The sequence below is a fragment of the Petaurus breviceps genome, unplaced genomic scaffold (genome assembly GCF_028583685.1).
Source record: "Petaurus breviceps papuanus isolate PSGF00001 unplaced genomic scaffold, PetGlider_PUasm1.0 90919, whole genome shotgun sequence".
Taxonomy (NCBI): domain Eukaryota; kingdom Metazoa; phylum Chordata; class Mammalia; order Diprotodontia; family Petauridae; genus Petaurus; species Petaurus breviceps.
The window spans coordinates 19,860,723-19,888,140 of NW_027187378.1; the positions used below are offsets into that span (position 1 = coordinate 19,860,723).

Consider the following 27,418-nt stretch of genomic DNA (forward strand, 5'->3'; position numbering starts at 1 on the left):
TAAGGTTGTCAGGAGTGACCAACACATTTTAATTGTCAGACTTCTGAAGTGGAGCTATGAGGACGACTTGGAGTTGGCTCATCTTTTGTCATTTCACTCTGGCTGACTCAGCCAGCACTTTCAGTGGTAAGATGAAAAGATACCCATTCTGAGGGTCTCTTCTTTCATGTTTCTCATTTTTCCTCTGACCCCCCTGGGCTTTCTTTGTGCAATGGTTACCATTTTGCCTTATCCACCAGGGAGGTAGATGCCTATGTCGTTTTTTTTTCCTCTGTACTCTAATTTAACAAGTCTACCATATGATGGCTTTTACTGACTGATAAATTTTCAAGTTGATCTCAACTGTGCCTTCTCCCTTCTCTACCACAAGGATCCTAGATATTGCAATATGATAGGTTTCCTTTGTGATCTTATGTAGTTTATTTTATACATGTAAAAACATTCTGAGAAGGAATCCCTAAGCTTCACCAGTTCAGAAAAGGAGTCTTTTACGTGCAAAAAAAAGGGGGGTTAAGATCTCTGATCTAGCAAGTTGAGAGATTTGTTACCATATATTTATGAAGACTGTGGTGTGGAGGAAAGAGCACCAGATGTGGAATTAGAAAACCTGGGTTGGGGTCCCAGATCTTCTATTGACTCACTGTGCAGACTTGGGGGTAAGTCATTTCACTTTGCTATGCCTCGGTTTCATCTGTGAAATGGGAGTAATGTGTGCATGGTTAAAGTTCAAATATGACTCTTGAGAGGTAATGGATTACCTTTCAGTGGGGATCTTCAGGGAGAGACTGGATAAGCACTTGTCAGGATGTGATACAGGAGATACTTGTTCAAGCCACCTACACCTTGGACTAGGGTCCTACAATCGTGTATTTAAAGTTGAAAAAATTTTAGAGATCTTTTAGTCATTTTACAGAAGTTAAGTGATTTACACAAGGTCATGCAAGATAATAAATACCTGATACAGGATTCATATTCAGGTCTCTGAATCCAAGTTAAGTGTTGACCTCTGAAGTTCTAGGATTCTGGGACTATCTACTCCAAAATATCATTATGAAAAATAGAAATTTAGGGGTGGCTAGGTGCAGTGAATAGAGTACCGGCCCTGGAGTCAGAAGGACCTGAGTTTAAACCCTAACCCTCAGAAACTTAACACTTAACTGGCTGTGTGACCTTGGACAAGTCACTTAATCCCAATTACCTTCCCCCTCCAAAAGAAAAAAAAAGATATAAACTGTGAACCTCTCTAGAACTGTGAGCTAGGCCATATTTACATGAAACCTTTCTGTGTTAAATCCAGTTTGATTTGAAGATGTCAATGTGATCATAAATACCTCCAGAAAAGTCAGAACTCTATGTAACTGGTGGACCAAAGAGTTCTTAACTTGGGGTCCATTTTATAAAAATATTGTTCGGTCAGTCGATAAACATTTGTTAGGTATTTCCTATGTGCCAAGCACTGTGCTAAGTTCTGAAGATACAAAGAGAGGCAAAAGATAGTTCCTGCCCTCAGGGAGTTCACAATCTAACAGGAAAGAGAAGCAAACAAATACGTACAAACAAGCTACATACAGAATATATAGGAAATAATCAAGCAAGGAGAGGCACTAAAATTAAGGGGGATTGGGAAAGGTCTCCTCTAGAAGATGAGATTTTAGGTAAAGGAAACCAGGGAAGCCAATAGGCAAAGCTGATAACTTTATTTTAGCATCCTTGCTTCCCTTTATAATTTTATGCATAATTTATGCATTTAAAAAAACTTTGTTCTGAAAAAGGAGTCCATTGGCCTTACCAGACTGCAAGCAGTTCCAAGAGACAAAAAAAAAAAAAGAAGAATCTCTGTCCTAATGGAGGTCTGAATAGTTTCTCTTCTTTCTAGAATTCATCATTTGAGTAGCACCTACCTACCAAAGAATACACCTCTTTCCACCTTCCACACCCTACACTCCCCAGCCTCATTTGCTCTGCCAAAGAAAGCACCAAAGGCAGGCTTTCTAAGCTACATGTACAAGGGAAACAAATGCAGGTCTGGATTACATGTGCCTTTATGGCCAGTGCAACATCTGTGGTTTCCTTTTGAGGTGAAGAGGCTTCAAAAATGCCATTCCTCTTAACATGCTTGAAATTAGATAGTGCTTCTGAAAACTTTGTAAGGGGAAAGCTTAAAAGTCTGTGTTCATATAGGCTTTTCTTCTGCATCATTTAGACTGGGACAGCAAGGAACTTAACCTGGTAAAAGCAACTTAGAAGTCAAGAGATTCTACTTCATGCTTCCTTAGAGTTGTATATAGTTCTCTCTAAAATGTTAATTGTTCTTCTTACCCTGGTACTACCTATTCGATTGTTTTTCAGGCACTTGGAGCTAACTGTTTTTATATCTGATGGTTTCATCCCCACCACCACCATAGTTCCAATATTTTAGCCAAGAGGAAGGGTATTTAAAAAAAGCTAAGAAAGACTATATCCATTTAGGAAACTATAGTGAATACAGGTATCCAGAAGATTGGATACATAAGCACACAGAATTCATGGTCCTTTGAGGTCTTCAATCACTTTTACAGATAAGAAAACTGAAACTGAGAGAAACAAAATCATTTGCCCAAGGTCACACAGAACATTAGTTGCAGAGATGGGACAAGAATCAGTCACCTCATATACTCTCTGCAGGGTATTGTTACCTGAACCAACTTACCAACTTTTCCATCTCTTACTGCTACAGACTCATTTTCTTTTTGATTCTCTCTTCCAGATTCAAGATAAGTTTAAGGTATGGAAGTCTCAGACTACATACATTACAAAAATTCTCTCTAATCAGCTCCCAAATTTCTCTCCTCTTTGGGTTAACTTCCCTTCTTTCAATACCAAACCATATATATATATTGGCTTGGACATAAATCATTGTGAATGACCATGTCCTTTAAGAGCAATTTTAAATAGCATGGGGTGTCAATGTGGTGGCATACACCTCTTGTCTCTGCTGGGAAAGCTAAGATTGGTGGATCACTGGAGTTAGGGACTTTTGAGCTGCAGAAGAGCTAAAAAATGTTTATCCCACATCTGAACTAAGTCCAGTACCAATATGATAAACACTAAGGAATCTGCAGACCACCGGGATTTTTAGAAAAGGACAAAGCGGTCCAGCTCAAAAAAAAAAAATAGAGTAGGTATAGGGAGACCTAGCCTCCAAATAATAATATTAACAACACCAACAACATTGGAATGCAAAAAAAAAGCATTTGAAGGAATTAGTACACATTTGTAGTCTCAATGACTGAGAGGGTAGAGATTAACATCTATTTTTCCTCTTCCTCCCTCCTATCATAGGACTAATGGGAAGTGAAGTAGGCAGATGTATAAAGGTATCCTTAGGGTTTTACCTGTTAGCTTTTCCCCAGCCACTGTGGGGCAGCACCCCCAGGAAAACAGGAGGAAGACAGGCACTGTAGACTGGATGCCAATGGTTTTATCAACCCCTCATCTGCCAGCCTATTCAATTATATCTCTTCTCTTCTCATCCCTCTCCCAATCTCTTTCTCTGCCTCCCACCCCCTCCCCCCATATTTGGAGATACACACTCTACTATACAATAAAGTTCTAGTCTGCTGTTTTCCCAATTTTATGTCACAGGGAAGGTGGTCAATCCCCTAATTCACTATGATCCAACCCAATTCTTCTATCTCTCCATGTGCCTTCTCCCCAGCTCAGCCATATAACTTCTCTTCCACTTCCTTTCCAAGCCAAAAGATCCCAGGGATTTAGCACTCCAGGTAAAATGTATGTACCCTTACACAGACATTCACCCCTCCTCAGCCTACCAAGTCTCTGTGACATCTCTGAGTGGGGGAAGAGCCACAGGTATGTGTGTGTGTGTGTGTGTAGGTGTGTGTGAGTGTGTGTTTGTATGTAGCCTGCTCTGACTGCAATATTTATAACTACTGCAATAAACAGGTCTTTCACCAGTGTCAGAATCATTTTGCCCTGGATTAGAACGTTATGTCTTAAAGGGTATCTATGGAGATTGAAGCAGAGTGGGAGGAGGAGGTAGTCATCCCATCCTCCAATACCATGGTTTTCAATTGCTTTTGTTCAGCCATTTTTCAGTCATGCCCGACCCCACTTTCTTCTCCAGTTAGTTCCATAATAACCTCCCCCAAATTACGGCCTGCTGAGCCTAAGCAAAAACCTTTGATATGTTGATAAGCAGTGAAATAAAATCCCTGAGTCCATAACATTTGGCTTCTTATTCTTTGCAAAGCAGACTTGTTCTTGTTTAGCAGCTGGTCCTATTATCCCCTGTCCCAACTCACCACTTAACATCCCCCTGAGTGAATCTTTCAAAAACAGGTGCAATATGAATCAACTGTCCCATGTTAGCTGGATGAAAACATTTAGGTAAACAAGGAAGGTCAAACTATCCCCAGTCATTCAAGGGCTCATTATACTAACCTTCAGGCTTCTTCCTCTGGTTCCCACTGAACTCCCTCTCACCATTTTTGTGTCTTGTTAGTGACTAGTGACATACTTCATACACAGTAGCTGGTTAACAAATGTTTGTTGTAGTATGCTTACCAGAGATATTGTGAATAAAAAAATGGGAGTATGACTATGAAAGTTCTGTGATTTGATGTATTAATATTAATTGAAAAAGAGGGATATAGGGGCGGCTATGTGGTGCAATGAATAGAGCACCAGCCCTGGAGTCAGGAGGACCTGAGTTCAAATCCAGCCTCAGACATTTAACATTAGTGGTGTGACCTCGGGCAAGTCTCTTAACCCCAATTGCCCTGCCTTCCCCCCTGCAAAACCAAAAATAAATAAATAAATAAAAAGAGGGATACAGCACAGATAACTGACAAAAAGACAATCCAACACAGATGGCCAAAATGTGTGTTAGATTATGTTGTCAATTACCTGTGCTGTGGTCCTCTTTTTCTTTTCTTTCTTTTTTAAAGCAATTGGGGTTAAGTAACTTGCTCAAGGTTACACGGCCAGCTATTTCTGGGTGTGGTGCTAAGTATCTGAGCCCAGATTCGATCCCCAGGTCATCCTGACACTGGGGCCGATGCTCTTACTCACTGAGCCACCTGGCCGCCCTTGTATTCCTCTTTTTCTATTACTATTAATACATCAAGTAGAACTAAGAGCAAGAAAAGTAACTTTTATATCAATTTACATATTTAAAAGCAGTTTTCACAGTCATTCTCTCATTTTCCCTTCATGATATCTCTGGCAAGTAGATACAGTACAGTACAATAAACATTTGTCAACCAGCTACTGTGTATAGAATTCGTGAATAGTAACTTAGGGAGATACAAAATTTAAATAGCAATCAGAATGCATTTGTTAAGTATTTACTATGTGCCAGGCACTCTACTGGCTGATAAGGCTACCAATACAAAAATGAAATAGTCTCTGCCCTCAAGGAGCTTATATTCTATTAAGGGAAATAATATGTAGGCAAGTATAGCAGATAGGGATAGTTGTGATTTCACTGATCTTAGAGACTCCTTTTCCAATTCACATTGGAACCATTTGTGTACCTTGTCAAAGAATAAATGAATGAAAAAGCTTTTATTAAGGGCTTATGATGTGCCAAGAAGCTGGGCAGTGGGTAAGGTAGAGGACCTTAGGAGACAGTTTCAATAGAGATGTAAAGGCCTAGTAGTCCTCCATCTCACCAAGAAAGAAAAGAGTGGGTGACTTGTACATCATCCAATTCAAACAGCCTAGTTGGGTTCTAAGCAGCCTGGGGCAGGGGAGAGGATGTGAAGGGTGAAGGGAAGCAGAAAGGGCCAAGACCAGAAGCATCTTAGAACCTGGAGCAATAAAGGGTTAAACTATTTGCCTAGTGCTACACAATCAGTATGTATGAGGGAGGGCTTGAACCCAGGTCTTCCTGGCTCTGAGACTGGCTCTCTCAAAGTTATATCATGCTGCTTCTCATGTCTAAGTACTTTTGGATAAAAGTATATAAGTACATATGAGGTAAATGAGGGGGAAGGGAAGTGGATACCAGAAACTCGGAGGATCAAGAAAGATAAGGTAGGGGGCAGCTAGGTGGAACAGTGAGTAGAGTGCCGGCCCCCGAGTCAGGAGGACCTGAGTTCGGATCCGGCCTCAGACACTTAACACACACACACACAAAAAAAAAAAAAAAACCTAGCTGTGTGACCTTGGGCAAGTTAACCCCAATTGCCCTCCAAAAAGCAAAAACAAAATAAAAAAAAAGAAAGATAAGGTAGAAGGTATCTCTAGGGCACCATTCTAAAGGGCACAAGAGATTCTCAGAAGCTGAGGTGAAGGAAGGACACATTCTGGGCATGGGAGACACCCAATACAAAGGCACTGAAAGTGTGTAGGAAGAACAAGTTAAGAAGGCCAGTTCAACCAGAGCCCAGAATGCAGGAGGGGAAGGAATATATAACAAGAGTAGAAAGGTATTGGGGCCAAGTTAAGAAGGGCTTTAAAAATTAAACAGAGGCTCTGATAGTTGACCTTAAGAAGCAATAGAGGGCGGCCAGGTAGCACAGCAAGTAAGAGCACTGGCCCCAGTGTCGGGATGACCTGGGGATCGAATCCAGGCTCAGATACTTAGCACCACACCCAGAAATAACTTTAACCCTAATTGCTTTAAAAAAAAAAAAAAGAAGCAATAGAAGTCAGTGGAACTTAAATAAGGAAGTGATTTGGTCAGATCCGCATTTAAGGAAACTCCCTTTGGCAGTTATATGAAGAATGAACTAAAGAAAAAAGAGACTTGAGGTTAGGCTAGTTCCTGTGAGAGGGGACTTTACAGGAAGGTTACAGTGTAGTTGGTGGGTTTAGACCCCAACATAGATGACTATTAAAGGGGTACAAAGCAAAGTGTGAGGTGAGATTTAAGGGGAGAGGCCTTTTATTAATTGAGCAGAAATCAGAAAGAACTTCAGGAGGAGGTACCACCTGAGATAGGTCCTGTTTTAAAAGATAGCAGGAGATCAGCAGATAAAGATGGGGAAAGATGCCATCTAGGAACAAGGTAAACCAGGGGCAGGGAACCTGTGATATGAAGGTCACAGGTTCCCTACCACTGCAAGGCCCAGAGTGGTCTAGTTTTGGTAAAGCATCAAGGTAGGGAGGGGAGTAATAAGAAAAGCTGGAAAAGTGGGGTGACCTCAGGCTGGGGGAACCACAAGGGGAGTTTGAACTTGTCTTGGAGGTTGTGAGTCACTGAATATCTTCAAGTGAAATGGCTTCAGTAATTGTATCCATCAGAAAAATTATAGAGAAGAGTGATCACTTGAAGAAGGTTATTTCAATAGTGCCGATAAATGGTCTGAGCTTCTACTAGTGTAGTGGTAACAGGAAATGAGATGAGAGATTAGGTGTTAAAATCAATAGGACTTAGTAACTGAACATGAAAGGTGAGGGAAGGAGAAAGAACAAAAGAACACCAAATTTATAAATATGGGAGTCCCAAAAGACGGTGGCATCAAAGAAAGAGGTAGATAAGGATGAGAGCATGATGCAGAAAGAACATTTAATTTGGAGTCAGAGATCCTGGAACTGCAAGTTACAATCTTAGATAAGTTAATTAGTATCTCTGTGCCTCAATTTCCCAATCCTTAAAATGAAGGGATTGGATTAGAATTCTTTCCAAACTTTAAATCTATGATTTTAGGACTTTATCCTGTATTTATTATATATAGAGAGACAGAGAAATTGAGATAGAGACAGAAAGAGAGGCAGAGACAGAGAGATTGACATATATATATATATATATATATATATATATATATATATATTTGTATAGACAGAGAGATATATAGATATCCATCTCTGTCTCTCTATACATTCTTTATACATAATTTGCATGTTGTCTCCCCCATTAAACTCTTAACTCCTTGAGAACAACTGTTTTTTTCCTTTCCTTCTATTCCCAGTAGTTAGCACTGTCTGAGTTATATAATAGGTGTTTAATAACTGGTTGTTGACTAACTAAATGACCTGACTTTTACAGGTGAGAGAACCAAGGTACAAAGAATTAAAGCTTCTTGCCTAAGGGCCCACACTTCAATGGCAGGAGACTAGAATCTACTAGAACCAGGGTCTCTTGGTTCCTAGCTCTCCACCCTTTTTACCCCCTGAGCTACCTGCCATTTAGCATCAATTTCTGATTTTCTACACCCCTACCCCAGGAACAACTGTATTAGCTCTTATTCATTATCTGCATTGAAAGCAGGAGCAGTTTGGAAGGCTTTCTCTACTTAAACCCCAGTTATTACAACAACCTTGCTTGTGACTCAGTGTCAGTTATCATTAAAACCACATTGGGGGCTGGTCTTTGATGTAAGGAGAAGGAAAAGAGTATTCAGTCCCTTCCATAAATGAATCATAGACCCTTGAGATAATGGGGGAGACTGAGTGGCCATCAGCCTCCCCACCATCACCACCATCACCACCTCCTGTCAGAACGGTGGTTCATAACACTAATCTTGTCAGAGAATTCAGTCACAGGAATTCTATATTAAGCACACAGAGAAGTCCAGTCTAGATGTACTCACTCTGTCTCTGGTGAACTTTTTTCCCCTACTATTCATATTTATTCACTAGCTTCCAATAATTTGTGGTGTCGTACTTTCATATGAAAGAATCTTCAAGGTAGATGGAATCTTCTAGACAGAGACCATATAGTCCAACCATATCAGAGGCCCAGAGGAGTCAAATGATTCACCTAAGGCCACACAACCTATGCAGGGGTGGGGAACAAATGTCTTCTGTGAAGTTTGGATTCAGTCAAAGGGCCACACTTTAGGACCTAGAGGGCTACATGTGGCCTTGAGGCTGTAGGTTCCCCACCCCTGACTAGCCTTGAGGATACTTCCATACTTAAGGAGCCAGACCTCTGACTCCAGGAAAAAACTTTATAATCTGGCTCTAATCACTCTTGCCTGACTTGGTTTATATAACGTTATCCCCTTCCCATACTCTGTTCCAACCAAAGTGGCCTCCCCAAATTGGCATTCCATCTCCTATCTCCATATCTTCTTACAAGCCATCTTCAGTGTTTTTTATGTATTTCCTCCACCCCTCTACCCTGGCTTCCTCCAAGGTTTAGCCCAGTTACTCCTCCTATGCAAAAACATTTCCGATGCCCCAGCTGTTAGTATTCTCTATCTCCTAAACTATCTGGAACTGTATTATCTGTAAAAAAAAAAAAAAACTTGAAGTCCCAGTCCCCTAATAGAACATCATTTCTACTGAAGGAAAACTCTGCCTGATTTTATACTGTTCCTCTGATGCCTAGGCAGTTTCTTTCACATCCTTTGGATCTGCAATTTCACCAATGTGGGTATTTCCTCTAATAGCATAGATGAGAGAGATGTCAAATATGTATGATCCACAAAACCCTGAACTAGATTAAAAAAGAATTTAACAAAATAAAAACACACTAGTACATAGATAACATTAATATTTGGTTTTCTAAGTCAATATGTAGCCCCCAGGGATCCTTATCTACAGTTTAGTGGCCTATTTGAATTTGACACCACTGGTATAATTTATATTTATACATATATATTTATTTATTTAAATTTATATAATATATGTATTTATGTGTGTGCACATACACGTGTGTGTGCATATTATGACACATCCATGTCTTCTCATCTCCTTGACCCTTATTCATTTCTGTATAGAAATCCTTCGTGAAGAGGTCTACCAGATATTGGGGGTACTCCTCTAGGTCTTTGTATATTCCATAGCTACCATTAGAGCAACTAGGGAATTTATCATTTATCTCACCCTTTTACTATGGGACTACCCACATCTTTTTTGTGGTCCTAAGTCTCTCTGACATCATTGTATCTCCTCACCTCTGTAATTCTTTGTTGGTAATATATTCTGACCTATTCATGTCTACCATGCAGCTCTCCACTGTTCTTTTTTAACTTCATTTTGAAGTTCATTTAAGTTTGTTTTTAATTATTTTTAAGATTATTTGAGTCCATTTTTAACTATTCAGAGAATCTGATATTCCATTATTTACAATCACAAAGTATCACCAGAAAGAAAAAAAGATTAACAATCTTTTTTTTTCCAGGGGAAATCATGGGAACATTAAAAGCATTGCATATTTTTCTAAAGTCAATCCATTCTACTTTTCCATTGGCAGTGTCTGTCTGAGATATATGTACTAATGAATGAGCTCTATGGACCATTATTCCAACAATATATAAGAATTGTGATGTAATAGGTATCCTTCATCCATTTGGTTTTTCCTCTAAGGATAGTTAGACCAAACTTTCTTGAATGACCTTGAACGTTTAGGAGGTTCTGCAGTATTCTTTTGCTCAATGAAATCAGCAGAATGTCATCTGTTAAATAAACACATCCAAAGGACCCCACCATCCCTCCTTGATTTGGCCTCTGTGCTAGGACAATGGCAAACAACTTTGGCAAGCATGCATCTCCTTGTTTCATGCCTCATTTGATATTAAGAACCAGAGGGTCAACAAAATAATCTCTCTCTTTAATTCTTTCAGGGAATCCTGTATGACCTTAGCATATGTGTGAAAGTTGCATTGTTAAAGAGAAACTTTAAGGTGATGTTTTGCTCTACTGATTTAATTTTTTTAATATTCCACAAACAATAAACAATGGGATCTCATAATATTCACACTCTTCAGTGAATTGTATACCTACAAAAATGTGGTCTGTTATCATTTGCAAAAACTTACTTTTACAACCTCCTCAAGCCTTCAACAAGGATGTTCTCAATGCATCTGTAAATTATTCTCATAAAGAATTTTTAGAGATGAGAATGTAGGCATATAAGTTATCAGTGAATTATATTTTTCTCATTCACTTTTTTCTTTTCTTTTTTTTTTTTTGGTAATAGGGTCTAAGATTTTTTCCAAGTATTGGGCATTCTCCTCTGACTCAGATCTCTTAAGACTAGATCCCTCAACACTCTCAAAATTGTCTCCTGTAACTTAGCACTCCACTCTAGCTCCTTGTTCTAGTTCAACTACTCTTCTGATCTTTTATTTTCTTTATTATTATTTCTACTTCCTTATTAAACACATCAGGGCTAATGATAGAGTACAAATGTGACTATACTGTCACAAATGGAGAGAAGCAAGATTGTCAATTATTTTTATATTATTTATCAATTTTTCTTCCAATTTCATCCCTTAATGACCGTCATAATGATTTGGCTTGGTTTGGGTCTCTTGCCAAGCTTTCTGAAAACTTATTTTTCCTTTGGTTTGGGGTTTGTTGGTTTTTGGTTTTTTTTTTTTTTTTTGGAGGGGGGAATGCAGGGCAATTGGGTTGTGTTAAGTGTCTAAGGCTGAATTTGAACTCAGGTCCTCCTGACTCTAGGGCCAGTGCTCTATTCAATGCGCCACCTTGCCACGCCCTTATTTTTCCTTTGATTACTCATAATAATGAGGTACTGCTCATAGTAATTCAACCTCCTAGATAAGATTTCACAATTTTGTATCTTAAACTAGTGTTGCCTTTGACAGCTGTATCTCTCTGCTTGACAAAGACCAAATATTTATTGATTGACTTTAGGCTCCTTTAGTCTCCTTACTTCTCTTAAACTTGCTTAGGAAACAGTGATAGACTATAAATGTTACACATTTCTTATTTTCCACTGTCATAAACATAATATGATAGATATTTTGCTTCAATTCAACAGCTATGCTGCTTCAATTGTTCTCCATGTAACTTTATTTTTATTTCTTCTAGCATGGTATTAGAAGCACCTTGCAAATAGTAAATGCTTAATAAATATTTTAAATTGAAATTTAGGTAGGCACAAAATTACCATAAAAGCAGTGATAGTCTTGGTATAGGAATGAGAGAAGAAAGAGGTAGAAGAAACATCTAGTCCACTTCTTTTACAGATAAGGAACCTGGGGCACCGAGAGAAGTCCAGGATCACACAGGTAATAGAGATGATTCCTTGAACTATAAATCCAGTCTTCTTTCTACTATATCACACTGCTTCTTCATCTTGGGGTATTCTACCAGCACACCAAACTTAATGTCTTTATTCCCCAAATCTGTCTTTCCTCCCAATTTTTCTAGTTTCATTAATGGCCCCGCCATCTTCCTAGGCCCCGACCCCAGCAACCTACCAGACATGTGGAATATATAGGAGCATATTTCTAATCAGGTATAGGTGTGACTAGATGATAACTTCTGGGGTCCCTTCCAATTCTGAGATACTGAATTGAGAAAGAACTTCCCTGACACAACAGATAGTTATCTACTTTCATCTTTTACCTCTATACATATATGTGAAAAGCATAAAATATGAGAGAGGACAAAGATGTCTGAGTCTGCAAGGAAGTTATGGTTGTTAAATATCTCTGGTGGTGGGAGAAGTGGTTAGGAAGGTGGCATAAATGAAGGGGGGATGCTGCTAGTTGGACTCTCCTTGCGTCACCATTTCCTTTCATGTGAATGATTTCACAAGCTAATGATCTGACTTCTAAATGGGGGCTTTCCACCTACCCCACAGGCAATATTGAAAAGTTTTCTCTAAAGAAGACCCTCTACTTCCCCCACCCTCAGAGCTGAGCACCTTCCTTTGTGAACTTAACACATATCTTGGCTGACTGAAACCACACATTCGTACTTAAAGGGCTATATTCAGGGTGGGTGTTTGGGGGTGAATTGTTGAAACATTTTTTTTCCTTTCTATAGATGTTGATAAGGATGTGTGACTACCATAAAAACAAAAATTCCTTTTCCTGTGTTATGCCAGTGTTGAAAGATCTTTATGTACTTAATGCTAAAAATTCTAAAATCTACTTGGAGTAGGACTTCAGGATTGCCCAAACTCTCCCTTTTCTGCATGGCAGGTTTGATGCCTAGTTGAGGAAGGAGGGTTAAGAGCCTTGAGTCCATATATCAGGACTACCTCAAAGTACTAAAAATGTTTAGTCTGAAAAGATTGAAAGAGGCAACACATTATGGCTGTCTTCAAGTACTTAAAGAGGCTTCACGTAGAATCTTTGAACATTGTAACTGATCAACGTTATCAAGTTAATAAGTATTTATTAAGCACTTACTATGTGGTAGACCCCACACTAAATGCTGAAGATAAAGAGACCAAACAAACAAATAAAAAAAAATCAATCCCTGCTCTCAAGGACCTTACAGTCTAATGGAGGAGACAACAGGCAATAGATATAAACAAGATATATAGAGGATAAATTGGAAATAATCTCAGAGGAAAACTATAAACATTAAGGAGAACTAGGAAAGACTTTCTGTAGAAGGTATAAAGAAAAGTAGAAAGTCTGACTCTCTCCATGACTAACTGAATTTGTGAGCTTCTTAAACAGACTGAGGTTGCTACCATTGTTTTAGCTGAACATTAAAAAACAGTTATTTGTAATTCTCCCATAACCCACAGGCTCATCCCCCACAGGTGTTCATTAGCTCATATGGGATCTAGAATCAGATTCTGAGATAGAAGGGATGTTAAAAGTCATCAAATCCAACCTCCCATTTTTACAAAGAAGGAAATTAGAAAGGTTCAGTGTCTTTCCCAGAGTCATCTAGATAAAAAGCAGTATAGTTGGGATTTGAAGGCAGGTTCTTTGACTACAAATAGTGCTATTTCCAGTGGGCCACACTACCTCCCCGGGGTTGCCTTCCCCAATAAACAAAGCATTTTGATCATGGCATGACTTTCTAACTTAAATCTGAACTTTCCTGAATTAGTCTCCAGACTCTAAAGTAACAAACAAGTGAACAGCATCCAGGGCCTTTTGTCCAATACTTCATATATTAAAGTAATTCCTATTTCTAAAATGCAAAACAGGGTCTCTGAATGAATCTCTCTCTGTAATGATATAAACATTGACTTTGGAGTGATTGAATCACATAATTAGCAACTATGTAGTCCAACCCACAAGCCAAAAGAATCCCCTGATAATATACTCGACAAATGAGTCAGATAACCTGGGACTGAACGTTCTGTCACTGTATGTATATGATTATTGGCTTCAGTTTCCTCATTTACAAAATCAGAGCATTAGGTTGAATTCTGTCTCTTTCCAGCTTTAAATCCTATAACCCTATTCCCTATTTTCTGATCACCCAGCTCCCCTGCTCCAAAAGCTCTCTGTCTTTTCTGAAACCAGTTTTTTTTGTGTCTCTCCTATTTATCACAACCCACCTAGAATGGCAAGGAGTCCACATTTTCTAATCTCATTATCCTTTCTGATGAATTTCATCGTTTCAGTATGATATTCTCTCCTTTCATGCAGATCCCTGCCTCTTTATCCCTTTGGTTATTGTTAATAATAAGCAACTTATTGTTATTATAACAATATATAATAACTAGCATTATGTAGCAAAGATATATATAGATATATAGATATAAAATCTTGTTTGATCCTCACCACAACCCTGTGAAGTAGCTGTTATTACAGTTAGCCCCTCCACATTGTGACTTTCCCCATCATGGTTTCAATACATCACACATCAACATAAGGAATTAAATTGGAATTTTGGGGGAGTTTTGCCAAAGTTGTGGATGACACAGAAAAAGTTTAGAAACTCAGAAATGCATAAAATATATGTATAATTTTAAATAATATCAACATATTTTATCTTTTAATGCCATAATAATTCAGACTTCTCATAAAGAGGGTCAAAAAATTTTACATAGATTTTCCATTTCATGGGCATAATGTATCCCTAACCCCCACAATATGACCAGGATAATTGTATTATCTCCCCTTTATAAATGAGGAAACTGAAGCAGATAGAGACAAAGGAGCTTGTCCAGGTTCACACAGCTAATAAGTTCTGAGGCAAGATTTGAACTCAGGTCTTCCTGACACCAACATTCTCTCCAATGTGCCACCCAGCTACCAAACAGTCTTTGATCATATCCATGGCCCCCAAAAAATGTTACTCTTGAATCAAATTGATGATGATCCTCTCTAACTTGGCTAGACTAGTTCTTGGACAATAGATATATCCTCTATTATAAGGCCATAATGAAAGCCTTTCCAGTTAATTAGAATCCGTTGAACTTACAATCTAGTGGCATGACTTTCAAGAACTTGGGGGTCACCTCCATGTTACAATGAGATATCAGGTCATAAGATCTAGAAGTATAGGAGCACTTAAAGATTTTCTTAGACTCCAATACCTTTATTTTCCTCAAATGAAAAAACTAAGACCCAGAGAATTTAAGTGACTTGTTCATAATCTAATATCATAAGCTAATACCAGAGCTGGTAGTGAAACCCAGTTTCAACCCCTGGTCCAGTGCTTTTTCCATAACAAAACACTGTGTCCCTGAGTAGACTATTACTGGGATAAGAGACAGTGAGACACTGCCTACTCCTTTCTTACCCAGAGAATGAACAGGAAACTAGAGTTTCTATCTTAAAGTCCCTCATAACCTACATTTCTAACCTTCCAATACATTGCTGCCCTTCCAGTACTTTATGATCCAACCAAACTGGCCTCCTCACTGTTCCTCACAAGTTCCTCCATCTCCTGTCTCCTCACCTTTACACTCACTGTTCCCCATTCCTCAAACGCATTTCACACCTCCAACTCTCAGAATTCCTTGTTTCCCTCAAACTCTGATCAACCAACATACACACACACACACACACACAATAGGTGGACTTTCCTGACTTCCTTGCATTAATTTTGTATGCACTCATGTGTTTTTGTTGTCCTCCAAAAGGATGCTTGCTCCTTGATCAATCTACTGAAACTTAGAGGCTAAGAGCCTCTTCCACAACGGTGGTGTTTCTTGAGACCCCACCTTTGATATAACTTGAGTTAGTGACTGTGTAAGAGGGAACATGGGTAAATAACATACAAAAGTGAGCTCTATAAATTCTGCAGAAGATACTCTATATAAACTATTAAAAAGTTCTATGAACTCTCCTCCCATTGCTCCTTCAAATATGGCACAATGAGGAAAGAGATCACTGGTCATCTAACTCATAAAAGAATTCTCATCCTTATTGCTCTGTCTTCTTTATCCCATATCTCTTTGCCTCCTCCTCTCACAAGCAAATCAAACTTTGTCTAGAAAGCGAAAAAGAGGCAAAGGGATGGATTCGTTCAACAAATATTTACTGAGCACCTCAGTTGGGCATACTCTGTCCAGGGGTGCCTATCAACACATTCATGCCTCTCCATCCTCTACAACTCTTACCAATGTTCTCTCATGTTTGTCCCTACCTGAAAAAACAGGTGAAAGTAAAGAAATCTATGAGCATATTAGATAGACCCACTGCTTTCTCTATGCAGTGCAAGGAGTACCTACTGTTTTGCAAAATAGCATGGTAGACCAGGGTGGGCTATAAATTTGTAGAAGTCTAATGAGTAATGTCAAGAAACTTAGCAATATAGGGGAGATAACACATGCCACATGAGTGGTACAAACTAAGTGCTGGAAAACAAAGAAATTATTTCTGATTGGAGAAGTAATTGGTGGCATTTCAGCTTGGTCCTGAAGGAGGGTTAGCACTTCAAGAGGAAGTTAGTGCTGATGAAGTTGTTGGGGTTTTGGGGGAAAGGGAGAGTATTGTTAGGGAAGGAAGTAATGTCAGCCTAGGCAAAGAGAACAACAGACAAAGGTAAGATGGCTTATTTGGGATGGGAGTGTCAATCTAAAATGAATGAAACCTTCAGCTTTTTGTAGAAAAGCAGTAGAAGACAAGACTGGAAATATAGGTTAGAGTCAGATTGTGGAGTACCCAAAATATGAACTATATGTAGTAGACACTGGTGAGCCACTGGATTTTTTTGGTTGGTTTTAACACAAGTGACATAATTGTCAGAGTGACAATACAAATCTGGTAGAGGAGCAGATCTAGATGTCATTAAAACATTTTAAACAAGATTTGAAAATTGCATTTCCCTGATCTTCTACCAGATGCAATATAGCTGGTGGCAGAGTAGCTACAGTACTGTGCTGGGAATCAGGAAGATCTCTGTTCAAATCTGGCTTCAGACACTTAATAGCTATGTAACGCTGGCCAAGTCACTTAACTTCTGTTTGCCTCAGTTTCCTCAACCGTAAAATGGGGATAATAATAACACTTACCTTGCCAGGTTGCTATGAGGATCAAATAAGATAATATTTATTAAAAAAAATTAACAAAGTGCCTACACAGAGTAGGCACTATAGAAATGTCTATTCCCTTTCTCTTCTACCTTCCAAACAATGGAAGTACGCTCACAATTTCAGCTCTTCAAAACAGTAAAAAGTTATTAAGATGTTCAAATTCTTCAACCCAGAAATCTTACCACTAAGAATATCCCCAAGGAGATCAAAAATAAAAAAGAAACGTCCTATATAAGCCAATTTTTTTTAACATAAGCACTTTTTTGTGATAGGAAAGTAGAGACCATTGATTAACCATTCCAAATAAATCATGGTACACGAATATATTGAAATATAATTGTGCTATGAAAATTATATGAAGAACTTACATAGGACATCTATAAACTAATGAAGAATGAAATAAGACCCAGTAAGCTACAATCTAACTGGAAAACAACAACAAAAAGAGGGCCCTACAGTCCTTTCCTCATAAAGTCCTCATGAAGCTTCTCCCCTACCCCACTTTCCAAGAGTAGCATCTCAGGGGCAGCGAGGTGGCTCAGCAAGTAAGAGCACCGGCTCCAGTGTCGGGATGACCTGGATCAAATCTGGGCTCAGATACTCAGCACCACACCCAGAAATAATTGGCCGTGTAACCTTGAGCAAGTTACTTAATCCCGATTGCTTTAAAAAAAAAAAAAAAGAGTAGCATCTCAGTTGAGTGAATTGCTTAGTTAGGCTCCCAAGGTCTGGTCTTTTCCACAATTTGACTCTTAGTTACCAAAGAGAGTTCTCTTGAGTTAATTATCTGTTCTTTTCTTTGCCACTTGAACACTGCCTTTGTCCATGTCTGTCTAAAGAGTGTGTTACTGTTCTGGGCTGAATATGGTGTCTCCCATTAGTCAAATGTCTCCATTTCAAAGTGCCATGACAAATTGTGGGAGGAGTAGGGGAGGAGAGTAGAGGAAAGAGTAGGGAAAGAGAAAAAACTCTCCCAACTCTACTATCCTCTGGTGTAGGCACAGGGATCTTCTCCATAAAGCTACTGCTGGCCTAGACTACAGAATTCTCTAACTGCCATTTCTAGGAAGACCATCTCTTAGGATCACTGTTCAGACACCTGTGTTCAGGCAAAGAAACACAAAGCAGAAAAGACAGACACCAAACCAAATCTCTCTGCTCTAGTGATCTCATTTTGGCAGAAACCATTTCTGATGGGGGTGGGGGGTAGAGGGTGAGAAAGGAAGGAATGAAACTAATTCTCCTTTAAAATTTATCTAGCACCCTACTATCTATGACTCCTGCTATGGAAGTGGGATAGGGAAAGCCAAGGAACCACCTAGAGTTTCCTTCATCATCCCAAAGTGCCAACTCCTTCAGAGCTGAACACAAGTGTTCCAGGACAGATGCTTAGCACTCCATGGGCGTGTACTCAGAGCAGGTGGAGTAAAGAGGAAAGCCTTCTTTTTCACCCCTCTTACATGCAAATCAATATTAAAATGTTCCTTGTTGTGTCCTAGGTGATGAATGCCTACCTTGCTTACCCCTACACCTGGCTGTTCCAAAGTATGCAGGATGGATTGGAAAGGAGAAACACTGGAAGCCTAGAGGTCAATTATGCGATTATTGCAATAGTTCAGGTAAAAATTATTAACAATCTGAACTAGGAAAGTGGTTCTGGGAATGGAAAGAAATCACTGACTTTTCCTGGCATTCAGCTCAAGGAGTCAGTAGTTAAGGCTCTCAGTTATCCCAAAAGAAGCCTAACATGTTTATATTCTGCTTAGAGGTTTTGACCAAGCTTCTGAATAGAGCAGAGACTATTCCTATAACTAGCAGGTGCTTAGCAAGGAAAACCAGTGTCAAAACTACAGTGGGTAACTGGGGGAAAAAAAAGAAGGGTGTGTGTATGTGTGTGTATGCGTGTGTGTGTGTGTGTGTGTGTACACACAAATTTCTAACTCTTTGAACAGACAATAGCTAAAACAGTCAGGTTTTTCTGAGGTTCTTCAGATGCTCAGGAAATGATTAATAGGTTTAGTTGCCTTTTTTTTCCAAGTCCCCATGTTGCCACCTGTGGTGAAAAGTCAATTCATCTCAACTGCCAGTTCTTGGAAATCTATCTCCCTTAGGACTGACTCACCTGGTACTGCAAAATTGGGGCAGGAGGATGGAAGGAGGGGCAGTTGGGGAAGAAGAGAGAGAAAAGCACTTTGTGATGTCAGTTATAGACAGAGGTCCCTTCAATTACAAGTAATATGGTTGGCTGGCTACGTTTTTTTTTTTTCTTTTTTAGGCCTTGATGCTGGGGAGAAGCCTGGATTTCCCAAATTCATAAAACCCAGTGATCCTGGGGTTCAAAAAGCAGCCAGGTTTGCAGTTGAAAGGTTTAACAACTGCACGAATGACCTCTTTTTATTCAAAGAACTTCACATTGATAAAGCAATGGTGCAGGTGAGTTCTTTGACTGCAATCTGTCCTGGACTCTCCTCTTCAATCCCTTGGGGAAAAAACCTAAGGAAAAAGAAAATTCAGGTTTTGCTTTAACTAGAAACTGAAAATAGTCAAAATTTGGCATGCTCCCTCCAAAAAAGCCTCTAAAAAGCCAAAATGTACGGACTGTCATTTTCTAAAACTGTTAGTGTTTATTAAGAGAACCCAATGATCCTTGAGGCAGCTACGTGGTGCAGTGGATAAAGCATTGGGTTTTATGTCCCAAGAACCTGAATTCAAATCTTGCCTCAGACACTACCTGTGTGACCCTGGACAAGTCCCTTAACCCTGTTCACCTCAATTTCTTCATTTATAAAATGAGTTGAAGAAGAAATGGCAAACCACTCTAGTACCTTTGCCAAGAAAACCCCAAATGTGGTCACAAAGAGTTGGACACAACTAAAACAATGGAATAGGAGTGACCCTCACTCACTGCCTATTTATTTGTAGTAGAGAAAACACTAGAATTAAAGTCAGATGGACCAGGGTTCAAGTCTTGAATCTGTTAATTAATATTTGTGTGACTGTGGGCAAATCAGTTAGTTTTCCTAGGACTCAGTTTCCTCCCCTATAAAATGAGAGGCTCAAACTAGATGATCCTGAAAGTCCTTCCTAGTTTTTTTTTTTTTTAAGCAATCAGGGTTAAGTAACTTGCTCAAGGTTATAGGGCCAGTTATTTCTGGGTGGGTGCTAAGTGTCTGAGCCCAGGATTCGATCTCCAGGTCATCCTGACACTGGAGCCGGTGCTCTTACTCGCTGTGCTACCTGGCTGCCCCCTTCCTAGTTCTTAATCTGTGATCCTGCTTTAAATCCACTTCCAGCAAACTTGGTTGGAGGAAATGTTGTATCCCAGGAAAAAGTGTGCTCATGAAGTCGAAAAGGGACCCAGGATAACATTTGACCTTTTGATACTTATTAGCCATGTGGTTATGTGCAAGTTTCAACATCTGTAAAACAGGGGTAAAACCTATAGGAGGCTACCTTCCAGGAATATGTGGCTAAAGAAGACTTATAGCACATTCCACAACTTACTATGTAAGAGTCATTTGTGATCATATACAGGATTTCCCAGGCCATGGCAAATTAGAAGCAGCAAAATAGGAGATCTAAGAAAGAACAATGGTTTAGCTAAATGCTATTAAGCTGGCTATAAGGTATGGTTTGCATTAAGACAGAAAAGCCATTTTTAAAAAGACACAAAAGATTTTAAGAAACTGAGTAATCTGGAGCTATTTCATATGGGAGAAAACAGATTTACTCACCTCAGTATCTGTAAGTACATCCCCCCCCCCTTTTTTTTTTACAGTTTTATACAAGTATACATGTTCATAATGACTCTAAATCAAGAAAAAGTTAAATTCTGTGCAACAGACTGCAAGGGAGGGAAATAACAGAATTTTTAGATTCACATCCAAAATGGTTCAAATCAATTATCCAGAAAATTTGGCTTTATGGAACACTTCCTTTCGAAAAGATGCCAAATAAATCCAGCCCTCTATTATTTCTGGCACTTCATTTGTGGAATTTTGATTGGTTTGGTGTTTTAGAATAGTTGTTTGGTTTTTTTTTTAAATAACCTTGTGTTTCTTTGTGTTGAAAGGGATTATTTCAAACATAGTATTCCAGGTCTTTAATTCTCAGGTTAAGTAAATATAATTGCTATCCCTCCACCTTTTTCTATGGATCCCTAGTACTATTCCTGCCCTGCCCTGAACTAGGTTTACAGAATTGCAAATTATCTTGCTCCACCCTTGAACCTCCAAAATCTTTTCCTTTCAAATCATGGCAAATGTACAAACATTTCAGAATTTAACACTATTTAGAGTAGGAGTGAAATGCTTAGAAGAATTAAGGGAAGGCAGCATTATCCAGGCTAAACTAATTTCTTTTACCTCTTCCTAAAGGCATTTGGCTACAGCTAAAGTGTAGAGAAGATCTATTGAGATGGCTCCCTGAAGTTATTCAATCCCTCAAAAATTCTTTAAGTACTATGTGACTTTCAACAAAAGCATCTCATATTTTGTAAGGGAAATTCAAAAATGGAGGTGAGGTTCACCACTTTTCCCATGTCTATTGGCCAAGGACTATCATCTCCATATATACTTAGGAGAATTAAAAGACCAGTGATAGGGGCGGCCAGGTAGCACAGCGAGTAAGAGCACCGGCTCCAGTGTTGAGAACACCTGGAGATCGAATCCTGGGCTCAGACACTTAGCACCCACCCAGAAACACCTTGCCGTGTAACCTTGAGCAAGTTACTTAACCACAATTGCTTAGGGGCGGCCAGGTGGCTCAGCAAGTAAGAGCATAGGCTCCAGTGTCGGGATGACCTGGATCAAATCCAGGCTCAGATACTCAGCACCACACCCAGAAATAATAACTGGCCGTGTAACCTTGAGCAAGTTACTTAACCCCAATTGTTTAAAAAAAAAAAGACCAGTGATTAATGGCATCAAGATTAAAAGTGGAAAAAAGCAAATAAGGTATTCCAGGGCAGTGATGACTTTGGGTATCCAACAGCCCACCCTGATTCTTGAACAATTATATGTTTTCTATATGCTGAGAATTAAATGATCATTTTTTAGTAAACTCCCAAGTGAGGTCTACTATATCACAAAGTTGCCTGGCTCACCAAAGTAGAAAAGTAGTGGGAAATATTGAAAGCATAGTTTTGTGGCAGAAAAACAGGAAATAAAGTTATTTGGTTGGAATAAGGATTACAGAGGGCTGTTGAAAGTAGAAATTCAACATGTCCAAAACAGACTTCCTTATATCTACTCCCTCCAAACCCACATCTTTTCTAAATTTCCCTAATTTTGCCAAGGGTACCACACCCAAGTTTTGGAGCTGTAGCACCGTCTTCAACACCCACATATCCAAATAGTGGCTGTCTCATCATTTTTATCTCTAAATTCCTTGCATCTGTCCCCTTCTCTCTCTTCACCCAGCCATAATACTATTTCAGGAAAAAATAGTTGACTAATGGTAGCACTGCTTGATTCTAATTAGTCCTCCACATAGTTGTCAAAGTGACTTTCCTAAGGCAAAGTTCTGACCACATCACCCCTTTTACTCATTAAATCTAGTGTTACCTCAAACCCATAGAATCAAATATAAACTCCTTTATTTGGCATTTAAAACTCTTTACAACCCATCCCCAATCTGCCTTTTTGACTGTATGACATATTACTCCCTTCCACTCATGCTGGAGTCTAGCCAAAGTGATCTTTTTGTTGTTCCACACACAAAACTCTCATGTCCTAATTCTGTTCCTCACACCGATGTAATGCACTCCCTCCTCACCTCCACTTCTTGGAATACCTTTATTTTTCCTTCAAGATTCAGATCAAGTACCTCCTTCTGTAAAAGGTCATTCCTGGTTTACTCATCTACTCGTACCTTCCCCACCCAAAGTCACTTTGTACATGTTCTGGTTATATTGTTCCTCAGTCATCTCAGTCATGTCCAACTCTTCATGACCACATTTGGAATTTTCTTGGCAAAGACATTGGAGCAGCTTGCCATTTCCTTCTCCAGTTTCATTTTACAGATGAGGAAACTGAGGCAAATAGAAGTTAAGTGACTTTCCCAAGGTCACACAGCTAATGTGTCTGGGATCAAATTTGAACTCCGGTCTTCCTGACTTTTGGACCAGAGCTATATCCACTGTGCCACCTAGCTGCCTATGTTTTGTGTATAACTATCTATATGTTTGTCTCCCCATTCAAGTCTCTCATCCATAAGGACAGGGTTTGTTTTGTCTTTGTGTCTCTAGCACAATGCCTGATATAAGCATTTAATAAATTATTGCTTGATAGAGTTATGAGAGGTAGAGTATCTACGGAGAAAGTATCCACAGAACCTATGCAAGAATGGCCAAAAGTTGGAGAATTGGCAGACTATAATGATAGTTTTCATCTATAATGGGATGAGATTGAACCTGTGATTTCATTGGTGTAAGCACCTCCAGCTGAGAAAATTCCCACCATCAAAACACTACCTGCTCTGAAAGTGACTGTTTCAAAGAATTGATTGGAGCACTGAATTATTAAGTGACTTGCCCAGAATCACACGGGTAGAATGTGTCAGAGGCAGGATTTGAACTTAGGTCCTCTGATTCCAGAATCTCCATAGTTTTTCACTGTACCACACTGCCTCTCAATTGGATTTAACAGATGATCTGGGTAATTGCATGTGAACTCATAGCCACTGATATGTGGCTAGGATATCAGGATGAACACAAAGGTCAAAGCCTGGACCATACAGAGTTGCCTTTCTCAAGGTGTTTCCTTCCAATGTCATTTAGCTGCTCAAGGTCCTGGTCTTAACTCCCTTCATGGTGCAAACTGTGTTCAGGACATCTCTCATCATGACCTCTCATCAGCGATGCCAATGAACATTTAATAGATAATCCTAAATCTGTCTTACTACAAATAATCCAAGAGTCTATCCTTATTCAATTTAGCTCGTGAAAGGACTGAAATATATGATCGATATGCATATAAGCCGAACAATTTGCAAGAAGAATGAACATTACAACTTGGACAACTGTGACTTTCAAACAAATAGAACTTTACAGCAGGTAGGACACTTGTTACTCCTAACTTCCTAACTTTTCTTCAGAGTCCCTTGCATGCTACATTTTCAAGGTGCTTCATAAAATTACAAATCACTTTGTCTTTGATTTGATGTGGTTTCAATTTTATACTACATTGAAGCTGGGCTTCCACACAATCGTGAACCACTCACAATGTGGGAAGGCAGTTAAAAGTAGGAAACTCGTACTGTTTTGGGAGAATTGCAAGCACTGCTGCTTGTTTCCTTTCAATTTAATAAATATCTTCTCCCTTACATATAAAAAGTTAAGTGGGGAAAAGAACTACAAGAAATCGCTTCAAGTGATTTGGTGCAGGGCTGTGCTATATATGCCTGAGGTATTTCTGTGCTTAATATATATGCTACTGAGTTTAGAAATACCATATGCCTCACACATTTTCTACCTGCTTACAGACATTCAACTGCTATACTGAAGTTTGGGTCATTTCCTGGCTCCAAAAGACTGAGGTGCTTGTTCTCCATTGTCAGTGATTTCTCGCTTCTCAACCAAAGGCTGGATGGTGTTTTGGTTTTCAGCTCAACCTTCACTTTCTGCCTGTTACAGGTAGTCTGTATTCTTTGAATGTATTTGTGCCTTAGAGCCCACTAGAACTTATATGAACTCATGCTGAGTGAAGTGAGCAGAACCAAGACAACATTATATACACTAATAGCATCACTGTGCAATGTCCAACTATGATAGACTTAACTCTTCTCAGCAATACAGTGATCCAAGACAATTCCAAAAGACTCATCATGGAAAATGCTATCCACATTAAGAATTATAGAGTCTGAAAGCAGATTGAAATAGTTTTCACCTTTTTTTTGTATTTACTTTCTTGTACTTTTTCTATTTTGTTCTGATTTTTCTTTTACAATATGACTAATGTGGAAATATGTTTTTAACATGGTTGCATATGTATAACCTATATCAGATTGCTTGCTGTCTTGGGGAGGAAAGGGGGGAATATGAACTCAAAATCTTATAAAAATCGTCTTTACATGTAATTTGAAAAAATAGAATACTTTTTGCCAAAAAAAAAGAGAGTCCATTAGAATATTGATGGAATCCTAATAATGCTGCCCCAAACCCCAATATTCTAACTTTATTATAGGCCTGGCCCCACTGAACAGCAGGCCCACCACTCTCCCTACCTAGCTCCACTCTCCCCTTCCCCCCCCCACCTCTGCCAATGTCCTAACTTCTTTATATATGCCTCACTGCTCACTGGAACAACAGGTGTGTCCTTGAACTCTTAGTTCCCACAGAAACAGCAGGTTGTCCATGTGATGGGAACCCAGCTACTGCCTCTACCTGGTCACTGCCCCCAGACCCATTCCCACAGAAATAGGTGTGTTCTTGTATTCAATCACAATTACATCATCCAGCTAGCCCAAGACAGGACCTCGATAGCTTAGGAGGGCAGCATGACCAGAATGTTTAACCACCAAACCAGAGATGGGACCCCTCCTCCATTACCTAATCCCTTAACAAACTCCTCCTGCCTTTTTAATATTAATGATATTCCTCTATGTAAATTTTGATTATGTAATTGCATCTTTATCCTATAAAAATCCATCTTGCTTTCTCTAAAGTTGTTGGTTCCTCTTGGAACTTAGCCCGCTTATTAAAGGCATCAATCTCAATAAATGCGAGTACTTGGATTAGAGGTTGTCTGACTCTGAATTCTTTGAGATGGTTCTACCACAACACATCATGAAACTGCAACAGTTTTGGAGTAGGCAAAGCCCGCACCTCAACAGTTTTTGATGCTGGATTTAAACCACAACAGCTTTTTGGTGTCCCTGGGTTTAAACCACAATAGCATGAATAGGCATCAAAGCTTATTTCTTAGTAATAGCTAAAACAGAAATAAAAAAATAAATTGTACTACTAAAGTGTACTTCAGAGTACTGCCTCAGTATGTGATAATGTGAATACTAAAAAGAAGTCTTCAAGGGAGGGCTCATACCAAGAATGGCACATATGTGTATTGACAAGCATGCTACAACTTTGATTCATTCAAAAGTTTCAAGAGACTTGTAGGTAAAAGCCTAAGGACTTCGCATCAGATTTAAATGATTAGAGGTAATAATACCAATATGATCTATTTGATAATTTTATGAGAATAAAATAAGCACTGACTTTAAAAATGACTCGTCTTACATGGGCTAGTACAACAAACCTACAGGACAGCATTCATAACATAGTTTGTTCCCACAAGGACTCTTGATTCGAAGGGAGAGATAAAATTTATATTAACAACTGAAAGTCAAGGCAACATCTGTGCTAAAGGTTCTCAAAGAAAAATGAAAAAAAAATTGTGAATAAAAAGGTGAAGCTTTAAAGGAGTGAACCTAGAGTTGGCAGTAGAGCATAGGAAATTCCAAGTGGAAGAAAGCCCACAGAACTTCACAAAGTTCTGCATTCCTTATCTTCTCTGCTCTGGCATTAAAAACTGAGGTTGGATATGATGGTACGGTTAGTTTGGGCTCTTCTTGCCTTCTCTAAGGCTCTTTTTCAGACCATCCACCAAGACGAGTTCTAGGTACAAAGTCAAGCTAAAACCCTTCTTACTTTCATTTAGATGGATGGATGGATAGATAGAAAGATAGATATATAGGTAGATAGATGGATGGATGGATATTACCAATAGTATATGAGCTACAAAGGTTTTTTTTTTTTTACCAATCTTCTTACTGACTTAGTAATGTTGAAAATAGTGTACTCAATGGCCATAAAAACAAGAGCTTACAGTATCACTCTACTGTATATTTTTCTAATTATATTGTCTTTTTTATATAGTACAATTAGGATCATTTTCCTAACACCATAACCAATGGTGAGGGGAGGGAAAAGACTCAAATTATAGTCTGTCAGTAATCTGTCTTCATAACTTTCTCATTTGAACATGTAATTATCATCAACTCTCACCTCATGCTTTTAATCCAGGATTTTTAGAGATCTACCTAATATTCTCCAAGGGCAGAGATTACCCCAATTCTCTAAATGAAGATGTAAAGCAAAAAATAAAAATCTAATAGTTATAATTTGGTCAGAGAGCTGACCAAAGGTCCCAAGTAGCAGACCGATTCAAATTCAAAAATTCCTCAGGAATATAAATTCAATGCTCTTTCCATTGCACATGCTGCCTGGAGCTCTCCTGAATCTTAATACAAAACTCTTAGAACTTTCTATAAAATCAGTTTCTTCCTGAGAAGATGAGAGTCTAAAAACCAAAG

At 38.9% G+C, this 27,418-nt stretch overlaps 1 protein-coding gene across 1 annotated transcript; it reads left to right on the forward strand.

Annotated features, from left to right (window-relative positions):
* Positions 1-25,804, forward strand: CST7 (cystatin F). Its single transcript, XM_069075375.1, has 5 exons — positions 1-126; positions 18,607-18,726; positions 19,383-19,540; positions 24,045-24,161; positions 24,590-25,804. The coding sequence occupies exons 1-5, from the start codon at positions 57-59 to the stop codon at positions 24,665-24,667; spliced, it is 543 nt and encodes a 180-aa protein (XP_068931476.1). The 5' UTR covers positions 1-56; the 3' UTR covers positions 24,668-25,804.
* The last annotated feature ends 1,614 nt before the right edge of the window (positions 25,805-27,418 follow it).